Here is a 26,195-nt window from a genome sequence, read left to right on the forward strand (position 1 = left end):
TTCCACAATTTTTAGTGCATTATTGTATGGAACATGGTTTGTTTCAAAAGGATGAAATATTTCTAACCATTTGTTCTCTATTGTGATTTTGCTGATGACCATGATTTAACATTTTCCTTATCAATATATATTTTTAATAATGATACCTCATTAAAAATCATTTTCCGAAATATTACTATATGGGAAATTTTGAGTAATATAATCGAATGAGTTTTGCACATCATTCCAATTAAGTTCTTGTTTTAATGTAACCCGATGAAAATGTTCAATGTCATTGTAATGTACCGTCCACTCTTCTAAATAATCTATGCATTTACTATAGAACTTTTTAACGTGATTCATGATATCTGCACCTTGTTCTTCTAGCTGGTGTTTACTATTACGGATAGTTAACGGAAGAAAATTATTTTCTAACCGCTCTTGACACTGAAATTTTAAATTATTAACTTCATTTGCTACTTCGATTACCAAAATTTTGTCACCTTCAATAAGTTTTATAGCATTTTGAAAAAAAACTATTTGATTGTGTACAAATTCTAGCCAAATTTTTGAAGATTCTTTTTCAAAAAAAAAATCTTCTAAAATTCTAGGACATTTATCCTGTGATAGAAAGTAGGATTTCAAAGGATCGTATATTTTCAAAATTCTTTCAACAGCTGGCAAAAGAGCTAACCAGCATGTTTTACTGTATCCAAGTATTTTCTGATATTCGACTTCCATAGTTTCACAACATTCTTTAAGCATTTCAACATGCACAGTGTATATATAGAAATAAGAATGTATTTTAATAGCAATATTTTCCACATCTACAGGCAAAAATCAGCAGCTGTTTGAATGGCCTTATGTATTATGTAGATTCCCTTCCCGTTCTCCCACCATTCCCTAGCTTGTCGTGCATTCTTTCCAAAAATCGGGACTTTTCTAAAACGCCACGGGACACGGGACAAATTGTTAAAAATCGAGACTCTCCTGCCAAAAGCAGGGCATCTGGTCACCTTAGATAATCTCTGATATACTGTTGGATAACTCATGGAAACCCTATAGGTCGGTTCTCTTTTATCCTATAGAGTTTCTGTGAGTTGGAATGAATTCAATGGAAATGAACTTGATTTGGGTGAGTAAAACATAGTAAGAAAACTCTTAAAAATAAATGCATAAACATTTTGTTCCTTTAACACATCATCTTTCACCTTCCTGGAGTCGAACTCACTCCCCTCTGGAGATATATTTTGCATCTGTAAGACATCATCCGTTTAATTCATGAAGAATGCGAAGTTTAATTATTTTGAATATTTAGTTACACTATTCAGGAATATACGAAAGTATGCATATGTTGGTTATGTGATCATTTTTTACCTCATAAAACCTACATACAAAGTTTGTTTGATATACATTTGTGTTTCAATACTTGTAATATTTGTAAGAAAATTTTTTCTCAAATTTTGCCTTCAGAAGTCTATGACATGAGACTGAATTTCAGCTGATGACAACGTGGATCAATTCTGATATTGTATCCTGTGCAAGCTTTTCTTTTTTGGTTAAGATATTCTAATTCAATGTGTTGACATTTCTGTCTTAGATAGTGACTACTACTAGATTTAGTCATATATTGGGCACTGCTTTGTTATTGCCTTACTAAAGTCATGAAAACATGATCCTTCTCATTAAATATAAAATTATTCAGTATTTTCATAAATGATCCTTTCAAAAACTTAGTATGCCTACATGATAGTGATTTAATTGTAATTACATATTTATAAATTTAGGTCCTAGACTATACATTTACTAATTTTTCAGAAATGTGCTATTTAAGAGTTTTGCGTATTAATATTTTACTGTTGCTTAAAAATGTTTTAAAATACCTTATGGTATATCAAAATAATTTTCCATATCTTATAGCTTTACAAAAGTGTTTACACAAGCCAATTTATTTATATTTTTAAACATAATTTAAGGATATAATTTACTTATAATTTTCCCTTTGTTGATGGGAAAATATTAATCCTTTCATTATTGCAAACGACAGACGCCTAAACCAGATCCATTACCATCTCATGAATTCCTAATTTCAAGGACCTTGTGGGATAGAATGGAATTGACTCATAGGAATTTCAAGGATGTAAATCTTTATGGGCAGACTACTACATTTATTCCCCATGGTGGGCTCATGGGTTGGAACTACCAACCTTTGAGTTACCTTCGGAGAGCTTTAACCACTGTTCCACCAGGACTCACTCACAGAGTACACAGCGGTACACACATTCATCAAGATTCCTTCAGATGAGAAACAATAGCAACAGATTTCAAATTCATGACACATTGGTCAAGGACCTGTTGTATTATCATCTTGTATAAAGGCAGCTTGTGTTGTAAAAGTGAAATGTAATAACAATGGAACACAGAACTTGGGGTTTGGTCTTGACATGAAGGTACAGTGAAGCACAGCTTGTTTATCAGTCTGACAAGGAGAGCACCAGCTGGCTAATTAAGTGAACCTAATTTAAACTAATGATGTAGAATCTCAAGATAATGTGCTAATTGCTGGAGGAGACTACTGATGATATTTAAGAAGACTCTGGAGGTGTGACGAAAAGCCCCTTCCCCATCCAAGCAGAAAGAGATTTTGCTCCACGGAGGACAAAATGAGGTCAGTTGTTTACTTATCTTTTATATAGAAAACAGCTACTTCTCTGTCATTCTGACAAAATGTTTAATAGGAAGGAAAGCAATAAGTGAAACAGTTGGACATTGAAGGCTACAGTGAGGTGATTCACAGCAGTAAAAATAAAATTGCGAGCCTTTAGTTTTTCATTGAAGATAATGATTATTTCTATGTATCTCTCCAAAACAAATACACAAGAATTCTCTTATTTCTCAAAATATATCTTAAGATATCTAAAATATTTTATCAAGAAAATAGTCATTTTAATAATAAAATGTTTCAAGCTCTGTTCACATTTTAAAACTTTGTAGTCTCACATATGCATTAACCACCCATCCACATAATCAAATACATTAAAAAGGTCAGAAATATATTTCTTTCCCATAAATAAAAGAATATAAAATTCAAAGAACTCACTGTAATTGGCTTAAAAAGAGCAAGAGTGAAAGATCAAAATTTTTAAAATGCCATATTTTCTTTCTTTCTTTTTTCTTCTCTTTACAAGAAAAAGGCATTTTGATTTTGGACTATATCTACAGTATCTCCTGTATTTTTTGGAGATGAATAACTCAGTTTAAAATATAATCAGTGGTCTTAGTTGTCTCTGCATCATATGCTTTGGTAAGAAAGAAAGAAGAGAAGACAGTGTATGAGAAGTGTTACTTCATTCAGAATCAAAGACAATGAAACCAAGTAAAGTAAAGCCGTTGTGGTTTTGATTAAATGCCAGCTCAACGTGACCCCATAAGACAGAGCAGAATGGCTCCATAGTGTTTCCAAGGGCGTGAATCTTTAAGAAGCAGGCTGCCTCATCTTTCTCCCAGCTGTTGGCTTCAGTACCAGCCCAGCACTTCAACCAATGTGCCAGGAGAGCTCCTTATAAAAAGAATATTGTGAAATCTGGCCTCAATTGAGTAATGACACCACATTGAGAAGTATTCCTAAAGCTACTTTTACACTTAGTGTTGCAAAACCAACTTTACATTTTGATTTAAATGTCAAATGCAGTGCTCTCTGTTTGTCAATACCAACAAAGGCTCCAATCACAAGTAGAGATGTTTTCTGAACGTTGTGATGACCTAGGTTGAAGTATTCTCATTCTACAGCTTTCAAGATCCATTTTCTAGGACTATTAACTTATATTATAGAGCTCTAAAGTACATGATATTTTTAAAGTTAAGAAATATTTTTAAACCTTTTAATGTTGTAAGATAAGTATTTTCAAGCAAAAAGAATAATCATTTGGATAGCCATAATTCACCTTAAATGTCATTTTATATGCTACTGTAGACTAATGTTCACATAACACCAGTCTAAACCAAACCTCACCTGTTGCCACTCATCGGTTCTGAATCATCACGACCCTTTAGGACAGAGTCAAACTGTTTGGTGGACAAGTGAGCTAAGCAATCAAATTGTTGTTTGTGTGTGTGAGAAAGACCAGAGTCTGTTCCTATAAACTTATGAGGCAGTACTATGCTGTCCAACAGGGTCACTATGTGCTGGGATCAATTCTAAGGCAGTGGACTATTTAAGGAAACAGAATTCCACATCTTTCTCTTGCTAGTGAGTGAGAATCGCTGACCTTTTAGCAGTTGAATACTTACTCACTTGCCATAACTCATCACATAATAACCCAATGATTCTGACTCATGGTGATCACATAGCATTGAGCAGAACTTCTCTGACCGCACAGCTTTACAGGAGCAGTCTCCTCTTTTTCCCACGAAGAAGAGGAGGTTTCGCTCAATAACTGGTGGTTAGATTCCCAACACTTAGTCTATCGTGCCAACAAGATTCCTTCCTCATATAACAGGGTAATATTAAGATCAATAAAAGGATATGTTGTTACCTACCAAGAAGTGAGCTTGGGGAATCGGTAATACAAAAATGTGCTCACACTGAAATTACAGAGAGTGCAAAAAAAATCATCTTAGTAGAATTTAAAGATCACACATTTTGTTTTAAAAGAAACCTCAACTGCATTAGTAGCCTATGTCTAGCACTGGAGGTTGCTGGTCGCAGTCAACAAGAGGCTGCTAATTGCAACGTCATTGGTTTAAATCCACCAGCAATTGGGGAGAAAGATGAGTCTGTAAGTTCCAGTCAAGATTAAGTCTAGGAACCGTATTGGAACTTACTCCATAGTAGTGGGTTTTAGGCTTCAAGAAGGTAATTCAGTGCTTACACTTTCACCTGTTAATCACAGATGGGCAGTTCAAACCTACCAGCCACTGCAAGAAAGACAAATGGAGGTGTCTAGTTCTGAAAAGAAGTATACTCTCAAAAACCCTAAGGAGCATTTTTATTCTACTATTTTGGGCCATTATAATTCAAAATCAACTAGAGGGCAATTGGCGAATAGGACTCAAGGCTGAATGCAGCAAGTATAGAAATTCTCATTTCATAAACTAAGGAGATCTTTATCATGTTATACAACAAACTGTCACAAAAGGCCCAAATCATTACAGCTGCTACTCTCATTGTTGTCATCAAGGGATCCCATAGCCTCCATAAGTCCAAAGTTTTCCTCTCTCAGTTATAGTCCCAGAAACACATAGGGGGCTGGTCTACCCTGTCCTATCAGATTGTTGAGAATTTCTGACAGGGCCCAAGGTTGAAAGGTGAGGTAGCCAATGGTGGTCCACATTGAATTAACCAGAGTCTGACCAGATGAGGCTAAGATATTTGAGCTTGTGAAGTGGTGCATATTGTTGCTGACTTTATGGATGGCCTGTCCGGATTTGACTTTGTTTATCAATGTGGACTCAAAGTTTCCAACTGGAATGAAGATTCTTCACATCACAGAACTTGCTTGGCTCCTCAGAGCACAACGTTGACAGAAAGGGTAGGTTAGAAATTGAACATCCAAAATGGGTTGATAAAGGCATGATGTGGCCAGCTTACAAACTTTCATGGGTGGGGAATATTTTGATAGAATTATGGTGTAAGAATTCACATAAGTGCAATTGGTAGGAACAGACCATTTTTGTTTAGTTAAACATAGACTATTATGTTTAATGAGACTTGCACATTTTGATTGTATGCATTTCAGTTTAATCCTGTAACGCACAAATATTTTATTATCATTTTAAAAAAATTATAAATGGCTAAAATGTTGTGTAAAGGTGTCGAGTTGACAAAGGATGGTGTGTGGTAGCAACATAATTTCATGTTGAAGATTTATAAATGTATAGGGGTTGGGTCTATCAATCAGTTCACAGCCTTGATATGTGATCTTTTTATAAGGAGGGTCCTTGAATCCTCCCCTCTTACTCTGACTTCACTTTCCTGCTGGTGAACCACTCTGAGACCTGCCAGAGCCCTGTGATGAATTATGCTATTGGATCCACACGACTTTATACCCACCAGCCTGTGAATTTCCTGCACTCTGCATCACTGTATACACCTGTTTGAGTCTGAAGAGGGACTTATGGACTAGTTTCATAAAATTGGCCTGGGCTGGGATGCTTTGCTGACATGTCAAACTTCTTGATATAAAACTCTTCCTTGTACAAATATGAGTGCCTCTGCATTTGTTTCTCTAGTGAATCCAGCCTGACACTGGCTGCTAACCATAAGGTCAGCAGTTAGAACCCGCTAGCTGCTCCACTGGAGAACGATGGGGCAATCAACTCCCACAAAGAGTTACAGACTTACAGGGGCCATTTTACTCTGCCCAACAGGGTCACTAGTGATGTTTGAGTTGCTTTTGGTTTTTGGTTTTTAAATGATCATCTGCATGTAGTTAGATTATGATTTATTAATACTAATACCTTTTTCCCTTTCAGCTAGTTATTTGGGTCCATTATCTATTAGTGTAATGATGAACATATTTATTTTAATTTAATTTAATGGGAATATTTGATTCTAATCTATTGTTTTGTTTAAATTTCAGGTAACTGCAATATAAGAAGTTGAAAGTCACCAGCCACTCTTTGGGAAAAGCATGGGGCTATCTACTCCCATATAGATTAAAATTCAAATACTCAGCTCACTGACATGAACAGAATCCAATTCCATCTCAGCTACTCTACTCCCATTCATCAAGTCACATCTACCTCGTAGGGATCCTATCGAACAGGGTAGAACTGCCCTTTTGGGTTTGGATAACCAAAGACGGTAATTGGTTTGGAGAACAGAATGCCTTGTCTTTCTCCTGTGAGGTGGTTGGTTGTTTCAAATGGATGACCTTGAGGTTAGGAGCCCAACCAGCCAAGGCTTCTCCATAAAGACTTACAGTTCTGGAAAGCAGCCTATAGCGCTCACTCTAAGTTGACCTGATAGTACTTGGAAAGTTTTCATTAATTTTAACTTTTCTTCTTTTGTCTTTTTATGTTTTGTATGTTTTCTACTGTATTTGTTTATATAAATTGCCGATTTGAATTTTATTCTTTCCTTGAACACACTTGAAATGTTAATAAGCAAAAGTAATATAACATACAGCAACATAACAAATATTACTCCCAGTATTGAATAACACGCGGAATCTTAACATTACATAGCAAATCACCCCTTTTCCTGCTTATATGCTAAGATTGTACAATATTTAAACACTGATATTTGTAACCTTAGTTTTCAATTTTCAAAAAGTCTCAAGCTTAAAATGTAGACTTTATTCTCATTGATAGTCGATCTTTTATTAGGCGACATTTGCAATAATTTTATTGCCAAGTAGTAGATCAAAGTTGTTGCTTCTGTTGGGTGCCATCAATTCCGCTTCAACTCATAGCGAACCTATATATAACAGAACTAAACACTACTTAGCCCTGCACTACCCAACCACTTTTTCTTATGTTTGAGCACATGGATGCAGCCCCTGCGTCAATTTGTCTCATCGAGGGCATTTTTCTTGGACGCTGTGCTCCACTTTACCAAACATGATGTCCTTCTGCAGGGCCTGGTCTCTCTTGATCATATGCCCAAAGTATGGAAGAGGAAGTCTTGCCATCCTTGACTCCCAGGAGCACTCTGACCTTATTTCTTCCAGGAGAGATCTGTTTGTTGTGGTGGTACTCCAGGGTACTTTCCATACTCCTCTCCATGCCGTATCCAAATGCATTGATCCTTCTTAGGTTTTTCTTCCACTTTGTCCAACTTTTACTTGCACCTGAGGCAATGGAGAATACCATGGTTTGGGTACCTTAGCCTTCAAAGAAGTAGCTTTTCTTTTGAACATGTTTGCAGCAGATTTGCCCAATGTAATGCGTTTTGTGGTCTCTTTGCTGCTGCTGCTGCTGCCAGGAATGCTGAGAGTGGATCCATGCAAGGCAAAACCCTTGACCGCGTCAATGTTTTCTCCATTTGTCATGCTGGCTTCTATAGGTGTAGGTTTGAGGACGTTGCTATACTCTCCAACGAGTTGTAATCTGCATGTGAGGCTATAATCCTTGATCATCGGCAAGGGCTTCAGTTCCTCTTCCCTTTCAGCAAGCAAGGTTGTGTCATCTGAATATTACAGGTTATTAATCATCCTTTTTCAAACCTGATGTTTGTTACTTCTGAATATAATCAGCGTCTCTGATTATTCGCTCAGCATACAGAGTAAAGCTATAAATAAGATTTTCTTTCTTTTTTTAGAAATCATTTTATTGGGGACTCTTACAGCTCTTATAACATTCCATATGTCAATTGTATCAAGCACACTTGTACATATGTTGCCAGCATCATTTTCAAAACATTTTCTTTCTACTTGAGCCCTTGGTATCAGCCCTTCTTTTTTACCTTCTTAAATAGAGTTTTCATAGCTTCAATCTTATGCATAGCTACAAGTTATATGCTTAAAAATAATAAAAAATCTAGATTGAATAAAAATGTTGGACATTGAATAAGGAAGATTATACAAGAATGGTTGCTTTTCAATTGTGGTGCTGGAGAAGAATATTGAAAGTGCCATGGGTTGCCAAATAGACAAACTGATCTGATTAGAAGTACGGTTATTGTGCTCCATAGAGGCAAGAAAGTCAAGTCTTTGTCTTCCATACTTTGGACATATTGTCAGGAGAGACCAGTCCCTGGAGAAGAACATCATGTTGCTATAGTGGAGGGCCTGTAAAACGAGGACGGCCCTTGAAGAGATGGATTAACACAATGGCGACACTAGTGGACACAGACACAGGAAGGTGGCACAGGAACCTGTACTGCTTTGTTCTGTTGTGTCATCAGGACCTGTGGTTGGAGCTGACTCAATGGCACCTAACAACAACAACAATATTTAGATTGACTAAAGATGGTGAGAGGATACACTCCTGATACACCTCTTTCTTAATTTTAAACCATGCTATATGCTTTGTTCTGCCTCTGGATCCATGTACAAGTTCCTGATAAGCACAATAAAATGTTCAGAAATTCCCATTCTTCTCAAGGCTACCCATAGACTGTTAGGATCTGCACAGTCAAATGCCTTGGTGCCATTGATAAAACACAAATAAACATCTCCCTTGTAATCTCTACTTTTAGTCAAGATCCATCCGGCATCAGCAATGATTTCCCTTATTCCATGTCCTCTTCTCTGGCAGCTCCCTGATAATGGAGTGCTGCGACCCTTGCTGGATAATCTTTGGGAAACATTTTCTTGCATGTAATATCCATGATATTGTTGAATAATTTGAGCATTCTATAGAGTCCCCTTTCTTTAAAATGGGTACTCATAATAATCTCTTCCAGTTGGTTGGCCAATTAGCTGTCTTCCAAATTTCTTGGCATAGATGAATAAGTGCATCCAGTGTTTGGTCAGCTTGTTGAAGCATTTCAATTGGTGATATAGTTAAAGTTTATTGTGCTAATGTGGCCAATAAACACATGTGGGGTTAATTGAAGGGCAGAGATAAATGGCTCGGTGAGCCTTGCCTTTCGTGTTCTCGGGTCTCTTGCTTTGTGATGATCAGATCAGGGTGCAGTTGCCTTAGCCAGTTTCCTGTTCAGCTGGCAAGGCTCACTTCCTGCAAGACAACCCTGAGCAGAAGCCACATGGACCTACCCCGATGCAGCCCTGGGTGCTGTAGCACCCGTGTGGAGACTCCTGCCAGTGCTGAGATGATTGTCCTTTCACTGACTTGGCTCTCCTTCTGCAGTCAGCATCATTGCATGTGTTTTGTGAGATGGAGGAGGACTTCGGGATTGGTGTTGGACATATGGTTTAATGTTGGACTTGTGGGCTTGGGCAGCACTGGGTTGGGATGTTTCCTTGCTGTGCACTTAACCTTTGTATAAAACACTCTCTTATACATGAGTGTGTGTGGATTTGTTTCTCGAAAGCACCCAGACTAACACAATTAGTATCCCATCAATTCCTGGTGCCTTGTGTTTAACTAATGTGATCAGTGAGGCTTGAACTCCTCCTTTCTGTGCCATTGGCTGTTACTCAAATGCTACCCCTAAGGTTTCTTCCAAAACTCAAACTCCAAACTCACTGCCTGGGAGTCAATGCTGACTCATAGTGACACCTGTGGGCTCCTGAGACCGTAGCTGTTTAGGAGAATAATCAGCTCAGTCTTTATCCTGAGGAGCCGCTACTGATTCTGAACTACTGACCTTGTGGATAGCAGCCCAACTGGTACCCACCACGCTGCCATGGCTCCTCCCATGGGTTTCCTTGGCTGTGATGTTTATGAGAGCTGATAGCTGCATCTTTCGCTCTGAGGAGCAGATTGTGGGCTTGAACCATCAATCTTGTGATTCGCAGTATAATGCTTAGCCATTGATATCACCAAGGATCCTCTGAACTAGGAAAAGGGGGCTGCCCAAAGCACAGGGAGCAAGTTCTGGTCCATTGGTGACATCTGGAGCCCTTGGCAAAAGGAGCTTTCATTCACATTCCAGAGCATATGGAAATAGTCCGGAGTCTGAAAGGTGGGGTATTTCTCAGATGATCTCAAAGAATATATAATTCTTGTCGAGTGTTTGAGAACTGATATGAATTGTTCCACAGGATTTTGAACTTGGTGTTGCATCCCATTTCTCCTTACATTTACCCCATTTGTAATGGTAGTGTATATCTTGTGTTTCTGCTTCCAGTGTATTTTGGAAGAGGCTAACCTGTACTTTAGATTTCACAAGTTGTCAAATAAATAGATCTTTTCCCTCAAGAAGGAATATGTCAAATATTTCACTCTTTTTTTATTCAGATGCTTCAAAGAAGATGAGAATTTAAACCTGGAGGTGATTTAACACTTCTGGGATGATGTAACACACTGAATGTGGTTTTTAGAGGGACAAAGGAATGCCTTTTGTAGGCTAAAGGGTAGAATCTTATGGATTGAATTGTATACCCACAAAATATGCATTGTAAACTATAGCTTGGTCTATGGTTACAATTTATTTTGGGGAATGGATTATGTTCCTTATGTTGCTGATTCAGGATTAGGGAAAAATAAGTCCTTAAACAATCTCTCTTGTGATACCATGGAGTTTAAACAAGCAAATGAGAGAAAGAGATGGGAAAGAGAGATGCCAAGCCACCAGAAGACAGTCCAGGAGCAGCAGGTCAAAGAGACAAGGTGCTTCCCACAGGGCCGGCATAGGGAGGAGTCTTTTTCTAGAACCACACTACATGTTCACACTTCTAGCCTCCTAAATTGTGATGAAAAACAATGTCTTTATTTGCTAAGGACACCCTCTTGTGATATTTCAATGATAGCAACACTAGATAACTAAGACATATGGATAATGGATGTTGGAATTTAACAGAGAAATAAAAAGTGGGGGGTTGTTATAGCCTCATAACTAGTGTTAGAAAAGAAGGTGGGTATTTGATTTATACTCTCAGAATGATATGAAATGAAATAGTCAGTAGAACTGATTCTTATGCTGTACATAGGACCATTAGGGGTGTCCATGGGAACGTGGAACCCTACAGGCACTGCAGTTTTCTAGTAGAACTACCATACATCTTTTTATTCATGATCCTATGCTTCATTCTAATATTGGAAATAGAACCATTCACTGATCATCCACTGGAAACTTGTAGCACTGCAGTTACCAAAGCATTCTAGTAGAAATATTTTCCTTCTTTCGTTTGTGATAAAAAACACATCTAATATCAGACACTCAACAATGTATAGAAGATGGATGGAAAAGTGAACAAAGAGATGAAGGAATTCACAAGAAATTGTTTAGGGACATTGGAACAGAGTAAGGATAGAGAAGACTCTAACTTTAAACTATTTAGCAAATATTTTGTTTCTTGTCAGGAATTAGGACAGAAAGGATTACAAGCTACTTCAGGAGTCTCTATCAACCATATATTGGAACAAAATGCATGCATAGATGTAAGCAATAGGTAGATCTATTCCATAGATCCACTGTTCCATGGAAGTTATGATATGTTGGGCTCCTAAATGAAGGTCAGTAGTTTGATGCCACTGCCCTGGAGAATGCCAGGGCTTTCTCCCCAAGTTATAGTCTCAGAATCTCACAGAGACAGTTCTACCCTGTCTATACAGTCTCTGTGAACTGGTATTGACTCAGTAGCAGTGAGTTTAGTGAGTATCTTTGACTGACCTACTCTTTGCTCCAGGCACAGCAAGCAATCATAGTTGAGATTGGAACTACTCACTTTAATATTACCGTATACACATATAGTTCATTTCTGAAAGTAAAACTAATAAGTATATTAATTTTCTAATTCATAAATTTCAAGGAAAGCTGAGAACTTGTAAAAATTAAAAGATTGTTCAGTCTTAAAAGAATAAAATTATTTATCAAAAATACTCAACTGCAGTCGCTACCAAGAGGAAATATTACATTAACTTAATTTTTTTAACAATTACTTTTAAAAGTAAGATTAATTAGTACCTGGACAACTTTTTGGGACTGCACGTCCACAATGAGAACTCTGTCCAAAGTTGGCTGTGCAACGTAAATAAACTTGTCTTTGACATTGACAGCCGAGGCCCACACACACCTCTGCACTTCATCCCCTTCAGCCTTGGGACAGACTTCGTCCTGTATTTTTAGAAACATAAAATGAATTGAAAATGTAAATCATATGACAGATACCACAGTGTTATGGATAAAATTTAGGATTGATGCTATACTACATTCAGCATAAAAATAAAATAGAAATTATTATAATATGATTTATAGAGATATATTTTAACCACTGAATGTGATTATAGATGAATACAATTCAACTCACTTTAAAATACCTATTATGTCTTTATTTTTATTTTTCTAGTGGCATATAGTTCTTTCAGTACTAATTATTTATACATAATTGGTTTACCCCTAATTATACATAAGGTATCTAATGGTATACCTAAGATCCCTCTGTTTCTTTAGCGTCTTTTATGGGGAGTAAATTTCACCATGAAGTATAATCAGAGCTTCGCCAAACACTGGCTGCCCCTCTGGCATATCCACAGTGTTCTGCAGCATCTCAACATTTTGTCAAAAACTTACAAATGCTCAAGGGAATTAGAAGTTTAGAGACAGCAATCTCTATGTATGGGGCTATTCATGATGTTTTTGTTTTCATCCAATGTGATACATAATTTTAATTTAGTGCCATAGGGAAATTAACTTTTTATCTGATGATAAAGGATGATAGTTAAAGATTATACAGTTGAAGATTGTACGGGTGACTTAAGTTGAGAACGATGCTCTCTGTTTCTGCTGTTGTTGTACTTTATGAACGTTGACGTGACACGAAGTCTTTGAAAACTATGCTAAGAAATCCATCACATGAACCATTAAACGAGAAATGCTGCTTGGCTCAGTGTTGTTGTTTTTTTTTTTTCTGTTTTGATTTCACGTGATCTTTTTTCCTCTCCTAACAAACTGGTTTGTTGTTTCATTCAGTTTATTTGTAGTTAGCAAGGCTTCTGCAAAGTAGGATAGTAGTAAAATTGAATATAAATGTTATGTACACCAGTAAACACTTATATAATGATAAACACATCCTAAAGTTTCATTAGATCTTATAACTGATAGCCGATGGTGAATGTCATAGATACTTCTATCCCAGTCATTTCCTGCTAAGCTAAAATAAAACATTCCTTTTCTTTTCTAGATCTTCTTAAAATATAATCTTTATAGCAGCCATCCCATTCACCATTGTGTTTAAGAAAAGTGAAACAAAATTAACAGCTCACATTATCAAAGCACCTATGAATTTATTTTATATACAGATAACACCTGACGGTATATAAAATACACTTGACATGTCGCCACTGATAAGTACATCTTTTATTTTTGCTATTGCAGTTTGCACAAAATGGAAAGAATAATGCAGAAGTCAGAGGAATTTGAAATGAGATAGATATTTAACAGCCAGGTGCTTATATTCCTCACATTTTAGATGTAATTAAGGGAGAATCTGAACTGTTCACTAATGCTTAAGATCTAGTCCAGTAATTGCCAGCTTCAACCAAAGCCCAGGGCAGGTAATAAGTGTTCACTTATGAATAGGACAGTGTGGTTGTCACCTAATCTGGTGTCAATTTAAGGATTAAGAGTGTAGGGGTGGATTCTAGAGATAGTCAATTCTGGATTCTGGAGATAGTCAATTAGACCTCTGTGGGGGCATGGCCTACTCCTGAGAATTCTGGGAAATCTGGTAATTCCTTCTTGTAGACAGGAGAGACACACACTCTCTCTCTCTCTCTCTCGCTCACTCGCTCTCTCTCCCACTTTGTGGGAGACATTGGAGGACACATGCCACATGGACACAAACAGACCTAGGAAACTGGCGAAGCCACAGAGAGACCACTGCCAACACTGAGATGCTTACAACGCCACTGGACCCAAAGACTTTCTACCCACTGGCTTGTGATCATCCTGCATTTGGCTTCATTGCTTGTGTTTTGTGAGTCTGAAGAGGACTTTATAGATTGTTATTGGATATATGGGTTGATGTCAGACTTATGGCCTTGGATTGGACTGGCTAGGATGTTTTCTCAATGTTCAATTCCTCTTGTATATAAACCTCTCCCTTATATACATATGTGTGTCTATGAATTTGTTTCTCTAGTCTACCCAGACTAGTCCAGACAGATTATGAAGACTTCCAGTATATAAGCAGGGAAAAACAAAAACTTAGCCTCCATTTTATGGGTGACTCAGATACTCTGTGAGTTATCATATTTACTTTACAGAACATATATATGAGATCAACCAATAGCATTGACCTGAATATTACTCATAACCCCTGCATACAGAAATCTGCCCTGAGAGGATAACCAGAACAGAGTACATTGTTTTACTTCCCATTCATTAATTTCTGTTAAAACATAATATCCCATACCAAACTTCTTTTCTTCAGTAGCAGGCTAAATGTCTTTGGGAAGAAAATGTTTTGTGAGAAACAAATCATTTATAAAACATCTACTTCTGAGGCATGAAGAGGTGGGCCTGGGGGTGAGGAAAGGCCCTACATCTAGGAAAGCTGTTTGTAAAATATTTGCTGTTGTGTAAAACCACCAACAAAATCTGCCAAAATAATGGAAAGTGTGAGTGACCTGGCACAGAACTGTTAGCCAAACAATCGCGGAACATAGAGTAATTTCCATTCCTTTGTTGGTTATAAACTATTCAACAGGAAAATACACTGCACCCGGAACATTATTTCCTATTTATATTCTATCCTCATAAGACATTGCTGGCCAGACTTACAATCCATTTTACAAAACATTAAAAGTTTCCTGATAACAGCCCTGAAGTTTCTTTGCTTCAGTTTGTGACATTATTTCTGATTATAGTCTATTAGGTCCCATTTTAAAATAGCATGGTCATTTGTCAGATTACATAGATTACTATTTATTTCCATGCATGACTGTTGTAGAATAATGTGCTCTTACGCATTAAGTGTTTAATGGGGGAAAGAGCTAAAGATGTTAGAGATGCAAAAATAAGATTAAGATAATACATTCTGAAGAGGAAGATTTCCAGAGATGCATCAAAATGTATCTCTACCTACATTTTTACAGAAAGTATACCAGCATTTAGAGTGAGGGGTGTTAATAAGACATTAGAACCAATGAAGACATGAATCAATAGGGATAAGAATATTCTAAGTCATAATCAGAATTTATCTCATTTCCCTTGGGTCCTTTCTATATTTAATCATAGATTTACTGAATATTCTTCCTAAATTTGAAGGTGCTGAAAGACATATTACCACGAGGTGTAAGTTTTTATATAGCAATTTCAATAGTGCTTATGGTACCTGATTTGAAAACATACCATATATACTTGTATATAAGCCGAGTTTCATAACACAAAAATGTGCTGAAAATCTGGGGTTCAGCTTATACACGGGTCAGTGGTACCCCAGTGAGGTGTAACAACTCGCTGCCCCCCTCACCCTCTCCCCCGGCCAGGTAACTGGAACAGAGTCTGTTCATGGGTGATTGCCATTTCTCTATTGTTCATTCAAAGCCCCGCTGACACTGCAGGGTTTTAAATATTTGTTTACGCACATCTAACCAATCAGAGCCATCCTATGACATGGACGGCTCCAATTCGCAGAAGCACTCACAATGACTCAATTACGCTGGGAGCTGAACTGGTAAGGATGTGTCTGTGGCTGTGCTCCATGTCTCCCCTCTGGTCTCTGTGTTAATTCACATCCTGCATCCCCCACCTCCTCCTGGCTAACACGTCGCTGGGTGGGGGTTGGGGGGGGAGGACATTACCATGAGAGCTCTTTTTCAAAGTCTTGTTTTTTTATCCTATTAGAAATGCATACTCTTGAACCAAAACAAAAACGCCGGTCATATGAGGCTGGTTACAAAATGAAGGCTGTGTCAAAATCAGAAGAGAGCAATAACAGTATTGCAAGTAGGGAATTCTGTGTTGACGAAAAGTAAGTGAGGGAGTGGAAGAAAATGAAGGCTGACTTGGAACAGATTCCAAAAGCTAACAAAGCTCATCATGGTTTAACGTCTTTTTATGGGGCTCTAGAGAGTGAATTGCATAAATGGGTTATGGAGTGTCGTCAAAATGGTTACTGCGTAACACGCACGGGCATCCACATATGTGCTCTACAAATGGCTAAGGATGACAAACATAAAGCATCAGGCATAGAAAAATTTGCTGTGTCAGCAGAATGGTGTACCCGCTCCGTGAATAGGTTTGGTAGCCTATGTTTGAGACAAAGAACAAAGATGTCCCAGAAATTGCCACAAGAATTTGAAGAAAAAAATGTAATTCCAGTCATTTATTATAAAACAAAGAAGGATTTAGAACTATGACCTGGCAGATATTGGGAATATGGATGAAACTGCCATGGCTTTTGATCTTCCAAGCAATAGAACTGTGGCAAGTTTAGAAGAAAAAACCATTTTTCTCAAAACCACAGGAAATGAAAAAAAAAAAACACTTTACAGTTGTTCTATCATGTTTGGCTAATGGAACTAAGCTGCGTTCTGTCATTATTTTTAAAAGAAAGACCTTGCCTAAAACGATCAATTTCCCACCAAGAATTACTGTGCGTGCACATGTTAAAGGATGGATGGATGGAGACAGAACAAAAAAATGGCTGGAAGAAATTTGGAACAGACGACCAGGAGTAGTCTTAAAGAAAAAGCCATCGTTACTTGTTTGGGATATGTTCAGAGCCACCTATTGGATGACATAAAAAATTGACAAAATCTAGTAAAGTTACTTTAGCCATTATTTCAGATGAGCTTACATCTGTAATGCAGCCTCTGGGTGTATCTTTGAATAAGCCCCTTAAAGACCATGTGCAAAGGATGTGGCATGAATGGATGTCATCTGGTCAAGCCCAACTAACAAAAGGAGGAAATCTCATGAAGCCTGACAGAGTTAATAGCAAAGTGGGCTCAAGATGCATGGGAAGACACTTCAGAAGACATGGTGCAACATGCCTTCCAGGAATGTAGTATTAGTAATGCTATGGATGGCAGTGAAGACTGCACTTTGTATGAAAATGACAGCAGTGATAGTGATGACAGCGATCTCAGTGAGGACAGTGTCTATGATGACCTCACACCAGCTGAAGATCTGAATTGGAATACAGATGATGATGAGGAATCCAGTTTTGAAGGATTTTAACTCTTCACATTTTAGCTTGGTTGCTTATTGAGCTTAGGGAATGGTACTCTTAAGATATCATTGTTGATATCCTATTGTTTGTGTTGAACTTATTTTCCACTTACTGTGCTGGTTTCCTAATGTTAAATGACTTGTTGTCCTTTTATTTATGTTTTTTATTTAAAATAAATATTTAAATACATTACCCCACTGATGTCTCCATTTTTATTTTATTTTCATTTTTTTATTATTGAAACTCACCAACAACTTCTGCATTTTCCACCCTAGGCTTATACTCGAGTCAATCAGTTTTTCTGGTTTCCCAGGTAATAATTAGGTACCTGGGCTTATAATCAGGTTGGCTTATATTTGAGTATGTACGGTAATTAAGTCTAACAGATGAATTTATTCCTTTGTCATTTACTACCATTTTCCTATATTTTCAGAATGAACTATCAGAAGTACTTTGTCCTTGAAACTCAGCATTTCCATCTTCTTTCATATTCCTTTTTACATCTCTATTCTAAGAAGACCCTGTGTCATTCATGTAGACTCCTAATGATATTTGGTATAAGTATCTAACTTTTCTTTGAATTCAGTTCAACACACTTCTGCCTTTATCTTTCACTCCTTTAATTTTCTATATGCTAATAAGATTTAGTTTCTTTCTTCTGCCTTCAGTAATCCCTCCACTATAATTTAATTTTTAATAAATTATTCTCCAAATATTTAGTTATTCAGACTTGATTGTCTGAAATATAGATTCCCCACCTAATTCACACACAAAAAATTATAAAAAATAAACAGTATATTAACTCACAGTTGTATATATCCGTATATGTATTCATATGTACAGCTAGATAGAGGCATATCTATATAAATATATAGTTAAGGATGTTTATATTATGGAAGCTTAAAGAAAACACTAACAAGATGTATAAAATAACAGAAAGACTAGGGAGTATAATAATACTGTGTAAAAGTGAAAACACAACCTTTACATACAGAAGAAATGAAATTATATGTAAAATTTTAAAAATATTAATATTCATATCTAAAATAGAATTATTGGAACAAAACACTAAAAATACAGTCTAATCAAACAATTAGAGGCAGGGTACTTTAAGATATAAAGAAAAACAAATATCAGATTATCTGCATAATTTATATTACAAAAGAAGTATGTGATTTACACAGCAATAGAGGAAAGCAAAGTTGCATTTGTATAATCAAGGGCCAAAATGGGGAGGCAGCGGACAAAGTAACCTAAGGCACTAAATTAGGTAGCTTGTAGATTTAGCCTAAGGAGCCATGAGGTGGGGTATGCTGCTGTCTGCTTTCATAGTGCTTTATAGTCTCAGAAAGACAAAGGGGCAGTACTCTTCCATCTTATAGGGTGACTATGAGTTAGAACTGACTCAATAGCCTCGGTTTGTTTTGTAATTTGGTAGATTTATCATGTCCTTTTTAGGAGCAATGCATTAAAGGCTCAAGTAGTCACCAAAAATTTGCACTTCAACCCCATCAAGATGTATCTGAGAAGAAATGTCTGGCAATCTGCTTACAAGCAATCAGAGCCTGAAAAGCCTATGGAGCCCGTGTGTACCCTGGCCTCGAGGCTCCCCGAGCCCAGTCAATCTGAGGGTAACGAGGGTGGTGTGTTTGGTGGATTTCTTTTGATACACTCTTGGAAAGGCAGAGTTCAAATTAGATTATGTTAAAAATGGAAGAAGGGGTATTGTTTGATTTAAAAAATAGAATTAAAAAACAGGAAAGGTTAGTGAATTGATAAATATAGAATTTTTTTTAATCTCTAGAAGCTTTGGATACATTACATAATTTTTTTTCTCCCAAACCAAACACACTGCTAGCAAGTTTATGGAGACTCATTGAGACCCTGTAGGGTGTGTGGAACTGCACCTGTAAGTTTCTAAGGCTGAAACTCTTGATGGTACTAGAAAGCCTAGTCATTCTCCTGAAGAGTCACTGGTGGCTTTGAACTGTTGAGCTTGCATTTAGAAATCCAATGTATAATCTCTGTGCCACCAGGGCTCCCTACTCACTCGTTTTCCCCCGTTTCATCCTCTGTTTCTCTAATAATCATCCTTATAAAACTAACAAAAAGAGCTTACACTCTTTCAGTGCTCTGTCTTTCTCTCTTAAAACCACAAATTAAACTTCCTAGCATGCAGTTAATGCTGTCTCATAGTGACTCCCTGTAGGTTTTTGTCTTTAACTATTCACTGGCATAGAACGCCCAGTCTTTCTCCCTAGGAGCTGCTGGTGATTTCGAACTGATGACCATGCGGATCACAGCCTAAAGCATTACCACTATATCACCAAGCCTCTTAAAGGCATTTGCAGAGTAGGATCTTTGCTCCTATCAGTTATTTCTCCATTTGAAACACCGCCTGTTTCTAAAGACTAATGCCTTAAGATTTTCTCACAGGAAAAAAGGTAGAACTACCAACACAGCTCTTTTATTGTCTGTGTACTTTCTTTCATTGTTCGTTCCTAGTGCCTATGTTCTATAAATAGAAATGATAAGAGTAATCACATGTCTTATTTATCTAGTGTTGCTGCAATAGAGATTCCACAAGTGAATGGCGTAGCAAGCAGAGATGATTTTCTCACAGTTTAGGAGGTTTGATGTCTGTGTTAGTCTGGGTATTTAGAGAAACAAACCCACAGAAACTCATATGTATAAGAGAGAGTTTTATATAAAGGTTAAGTGCACATCAAGAAAGCATCCCAATGCAGTGCTGTCCAAGCCCACAAGTCCTAAATTAACTCATGTGTCTGACACCAATCCACAAAGTCCTCCTCCATCTCACAAAGCACACACTATGATGCCGACTGCAGGAGGAAAGCCGAATCAGTGACCATGTAAGTATCTCAGCACTGGCAGGGGTCTACACACGGCTGCTCCAGCACCCAGGGCTGCATCAGGGTAGGTCCATACAGCTTCTCTTTGGGGATGTCTTGCAGGAAGTGAACCTTGCCAGCTGAAGCAGGGAACTAACTAAGGCAGCTGCACCCTGTTCCGCCCATCACAAAGCAAGAGACCTGAGAACTCAAAAGGCAAGGCTCACCGAGCCATTTATCCCCCCCCCCCTTCAATTAACCCCACATGTGTTTACTGCTCAGGTTGGCACAATTAACTACCTCAATGTCTGAATTCAAAGCCTTCAGGGGAAGGCTTTCTTTTTGGTAAGGGTGAATGTCTTACACTAGCTGTGGGTGCAGTGTGTTTTAGCATCAATCACTCCCTGGGATCCTGGGCCTAGAGGATGTGCTCTTCTCCCATCTCTTGTTTCATTTTGGTCATACGGAGGCTGGTGGTGCCTTTCTCTCTGTTTACTTCTCTGCCTTTTTGTTTCTTGAAAAGTAAAAGTTCATGCAAACCATATCCTGGGGAAGGTCTTCTTGTTACTGATAAGTCTCCTTATGGCTGTGACATGTTTAAACATGTTGAATCCCATTCTAATATTCTGACTTGTAATCAGGATTCATCACATCACAAGGTAGATAAAGAGATCATAGTACAAATGCAAAATTGTGTCATTATTACAGGCCGAGTAAATATTGACATCTTAGTTGAAAAATATTTTAGTGTAAACCATTTCAATCTATGACAAAAGAAATATAAAATTTTAAATCTTACTCTATGTTCCCCATTTCTCTCTAAAATGTGTCTTGCTTTTCAGCTAGAATTTTTGCTTCAATATTTTCTTAAAAAAATGAGCAATCCCCTACAGCTATGAGAAACACACTGAACATTTTATTAACTGAATCCTTCCCAATCTGTAATTGGCAGCCACACTTCCAATACCTCCCTGAAGCATGTCTCACTGCCATATATTATGATTTTCCTCTTTGAACTTTGGTAGCATTTTTACTGTGGTACACAATCTAGCACTGAATCATAAACTGTCAGTCAAACCAAAAACATTAGTGCTTGTTCCTCCAATTGGCCATACTTTCTAGCATAAAGGTAAAGACACAGTATTTTCACTAGAAACAATTATTGAAATGTTAATAAGGGTAGCAAAATGAAATCAAGAAACATATATTCTCCAACTATTGTCAGGCTCATAAAATACTAATTGAAAGCCAATTATAAAGAGAAAAGAATGGAGACATGTCTATTCCTTAATCATATGAACCCCATGCCAAGTCATTCAAGGTGACTGATAAACTGAATCTCTGGACAGCACTACTCAAAATGTGGCTTCTAGACTGCTTCCTATCTGGCTTCTTGTTCTTACCGCATTTTGATAAGCATGAACATTGAAGATAATAGTGTAGAGAGATTGATATCAATTCACACTTCTATAATATTCATGTATATGATCAGTTACTGATGCTTTAGGGCAAATTTGTAGAAAAAATTATCTACAGACTAACCAAAATATAAATTGAAAAACAAACCTTAATATTTTCCCTTCAATATCACTGATCTTTAGTATTCTTTCCTGCACCAGATATACTTGTCTCTGTTTCTTCTTTTACTTTTATTTTAGTTTTATATTCAAATCTGTCACAATATTAGTATATGGAGATCAATAAAAAAGTGAATAGTGTAACATCTGAAAATCAGCTTTGCTTTATCAAAAGAACAACAAAATCACTTCTTTGACATTTACAGTAAATAACTAAAGATTTGAGTTGAGCTTATTATTAATAAAAGAGGTTATCAGTAATAAAAGCAAAATATCCCTATATTGTCTAAAATTGAGATTATTAGATAAATTACATACAATTTGCCAATTTATTTAGTATTTTGCTCATAAACAACCTGCTTCAGATAAGTCAAGATTTTAGTTATGGTAATAGTGTATTTTCACTGTAATTTGTCTTATATTGTACACAGTTTTGTGTAATAATTTTGATTCTAGCATTTTGAAGTAAAAAGACTACATTCCAGGACATACTATCTTTCCTTTTCTCTGATTATTATAAAAGTATATTCATATCTTTCAGCAACAGAAAATGTAGCTAATGGAAATACAATAAAAAATGAACACTGATTTTACTTTAGAGGAAAAGCATTTTCAAGATTAAAAGCCAGCAAATCAACATGCAAAGAAAAACAGATTCTAGAGTCAAATGGACTCATGAACTGGGCACACATGTTAGCTGTGCAAATACTCTTTCCATGACGGGTTAATCTTATTGATAGATAGGTATTGCTTAATAATAATAGTAACCAGATCATAAAGTAATCCCTGATGGCAGAGTAATTAAAGGGCCCAACCCTATTTGAGACCTAACTGAAGATTTGAGATTTAAACCTACCAGCTGTATGATCTGTGGGAAATAGATGTGGTAATCTGCTTATGTAAAGATATACAGCTCTGGAAACCCCAATGAGAAAAGTGGTTCTTTAGGGATGTTATGAGAATTGACTTCAAGGCAATGAAATTTTTGAGTAGGATTCTCAAAGAATTATGTTGTTAGGTGCCATGAAGAGGTTTCCATATAGAGTGACTGCCATAAAATTATAGTGACATTTAAATAAAATGGTATTTAAAACCAGCACATGCCTTTAAAAACTACATGGAGTCCCTGTACCAAAGAGCTAGTCAACATTCCACCATTTCAGGAGGTAGCATATGGACAAGAATCAATGGTGCTGAAAGAAAATTTGCAGGTGGTTCAAGCATTAGCTAAGAACAGGCTCCAGGGATCAATGGTTTCAACCAGCTGATGACACATTGGAAGCACTCACTTGTCTGAACTAGGAAATTTGGAAGACAGCTACTTGACCAACTGAATGGAAGTGATCCATATCTATATACATTCCAAAGAAAGGTGGCCCAACAGAATTCTTAAACTACACAACAATACCATAGGTATCACATGGAAGTAGAATGTTGCTAAAGATCCTGCAACAATAGTTGCAGCAGTCCATTGACAGAGAGATGCTGAGGTCCAGGCTGGATTCAGAAAAGAATATGGGATAGGGATATAATTGCTGATGGCAGATGGATCTTGATTCAAAGCAGAGAATACCAGAAAGATGATTACTACGTTTCATTGACTATGCAAAGGCAGTCAACCACGTGGTTCAAGACAAATTATAGAGATCCTTGAAGAGAATGGAAACTCCAGAACACTTCACTGTGTTCATGTTGCACGTGTGCATTGATCAAGAGGCAGTTGTTCAAACAGAGCAAGGGGCTACTGCATGGTTTAAAAACAGGAAAAATCTGCATCAGGGTTGTATCCTCTGAGAAGCTGGATTATATGAAGAAGAATGTTGTATAAGACTTGGAGGAAAGCTTTTTAACAATATGAGATATGCCAATGACATTGCCTTACTGGCTAAAAGAGGGAAGAAATGGAAGCATTTGCTAATGAAACTCAAAGATTGCAACCTTCAGTATATAATACAACTCAGTGTAAAGAATAGTGCACAGTCAAGACCTATCACGCTGGGGAAAGGCACTGAAGGCATGCAGCAGAGCAGCAGAGGAAGCAGACTGATAAAACACCTGGGGAATACCAAAAATAGACTTTGGAGACAGAGTGTGGCACCCCATCAGAATGGACTGGAAAATACTCCTGAAGGCCAACAAACAGACCTCGAGCTATTTATAGGCTTCTCCAGTTGTTTTTTTTTTGTCAGTGGCTTTCTTTTTTATTGTTATTTTGTGTTTGTTTTTGCTATTGTTTTTATTGTTTTGTTGATTTTGACTTCCTTTGTTGTTTTATTTTGCCTTGGCTGGTTTTTGCACTTATTAATGTATCTGCATGTCTATCTAGATAAGATAGGCAGGATAAATAATTCAGAGATGAAAAAAAATGGAACCAATGGTTCCAGGGGGCGAATCGGGAGAAGGGCAAGTGAGAGAAAGGAAATGGGGGTGGGAGGAACCAACCCAGGGAAAAGGGAACAAAAAGTGATCCAAAATCAGTGACGAGGAGGGTGTAAGAGGCCTGGTAGGGCTTGATCAAGGGAAGTATAATCAAGAGGAGCTACTGAAACCCAAATGAAGGTTTAGCATGGTAGTGGGACAAGAGGAAGGGGGTCAAAGGAAAAAGAGGAAGAACTAGGAGGCAAAGGGCATTTCTAGAGGTCTATTTAAAAGCATGTACATATGTAAATATATTTATAGATGATGATGGAGAAATAGATCTATGTGCATATATTTACAGGTTTCGTGATAAAGTCACAGATGAATGTTGGGTCTCCACTCAAAGCAAGATCACTTTGTTGTATTAAAATGACATTCCATGATGCTCAACTTCCCGACATGATCCCTAAATTCAAAGCAGATGCATAAGCAAATGCTTACAGTGCTGATGGTACCCAGCTATCAAAAGATATAGCATCTGGGATCTTAAAGGCATGAAGGTAAACAAGCGGCCATCTAGTTCAGAAGCAACAAAGCCCACCAGCCTGTGTGCTCACGAGGTGTTGAAGAGATCAGGGATCAGGCATCAAAGAACAAAAAAATCATGTCATTGAGAATGAGGAACAGTGCAGAGTGGGGACCCAAAGCCCATCTCTGAGCAACTGGCCATCCCCGTGCAGAAGGGTCACAGGGAGGATGATGAGCCAATTTCAGGGTGAAGGGTCGCAACTGTGAAACATGCAAATTTCCTCTAGATCTTAAATGCTCCCTACCCTCCCCCCACCACTATCATGATCCCAATTCTAACTCACAAATCTGGCTAGACCCAAAGGATGTACACTGGTACAGATGGGAACTGGAAACACAGGGAATCCAGGACAGATGAATCCTTCAGGACCAGTGGTGAGAGTGGAAATACTGGGAGGGTGAGGGAAGGTGGGGTAGAAAGGGGGAACCGGTTACAAAGATCTACATATAACCCCCTCCCTGGGGGATGGACAACAGAAAAGTGGGCGAAGGGAGATGTCGGACTATGTAAGACATGTCAAAATAATAATAATTTATCAATTATCAAGGGTTCATGAGGGAGTGGGGAGCGGGGAGCGAGGGGAAAAATGAGGAGCTGATACCAAGGGCTGAAGTAGAAAAAAGTGTTTTGAGAATGATGATGGCAACAAATGTATAAATGTGTTTGACACAATGGATGAATGTATGGATTATGATAAGAGTTGTTTGAGTCCCCAATAAAATAATTTTAAAAAGAAAAAGAAGAAGATGGAAATCCTCACATGTGGACCGATAGGTAAAGTCATGATAAATGGAGTAAGGTTTGAAGTGGTCAAGAATTTTGCTTGTATGGATCCACAATTGATGCTTATGGAAGTAGACATCAAGAGATCAAAATACATAATGCATTAAGTAACCCTTGCTGTACAAGACCTGTTTAGAGTTTTGAAAAGCAAGGATGTTACTTTGAGGACTAAGCTGTGCTTGACCCTAACCGTGTCATTTCCAGTCACCACAGATGGATGTGAAAGTTGGTCATTGAATAAAGGAAGATCAAAGAAGAAGTGATGTGCTTGAATTGGTATGCTGGTGAAGAATATTGAAAGTACCATGGAGTGCTGGTAGGGCACACAGTTTGTCTTGAAAGAAGTAAGGCCAAGAGCTAGTTGAAA

At 37.5% G+C, this 26,195-nt stretch overlaps 1 protein-coding gene across 3 annotated transcripts in view; it reads right to left on the reverse strand.

Moving 5' to 3' along the window:
• The window catches only part of FSTL5 (follistatin like 5), an 812,142-nt gene that overhangs the window by 76,659 nt on the left and 709,288 nt on the right, over positions 1-26,195 (reverse strand). For all 3 annotated transcript variants that reach the window (XM_075544741.1, XM_075544740.1, XM_075544739.1), the window contains one exon: positions 12,458-12,607. In XM_075544741.1, the coding sequence (XP_075400856.1) occupies positions 12,458-12,607 (150 nt within the window). The remainder of the gene's footprint in view (positions 1-12,457; positions 12,608-26,195) is intronic.

Source organism: Tenrec ecaudatus, chromosome 3 (assembly GCF_050624435.1).
Source record: "Tenrec ecaudatus isolate mTenEca1 chromosome 3, mTenEca1.hap1, whole genome shotgun sequence".
Taxonomy (NCBI): Eukaryota; Metazoa; Chordata; class Mammalia; order Afrosoricida; family Tenrecidae; genus Tenrec; species Tenrec ecaudatus.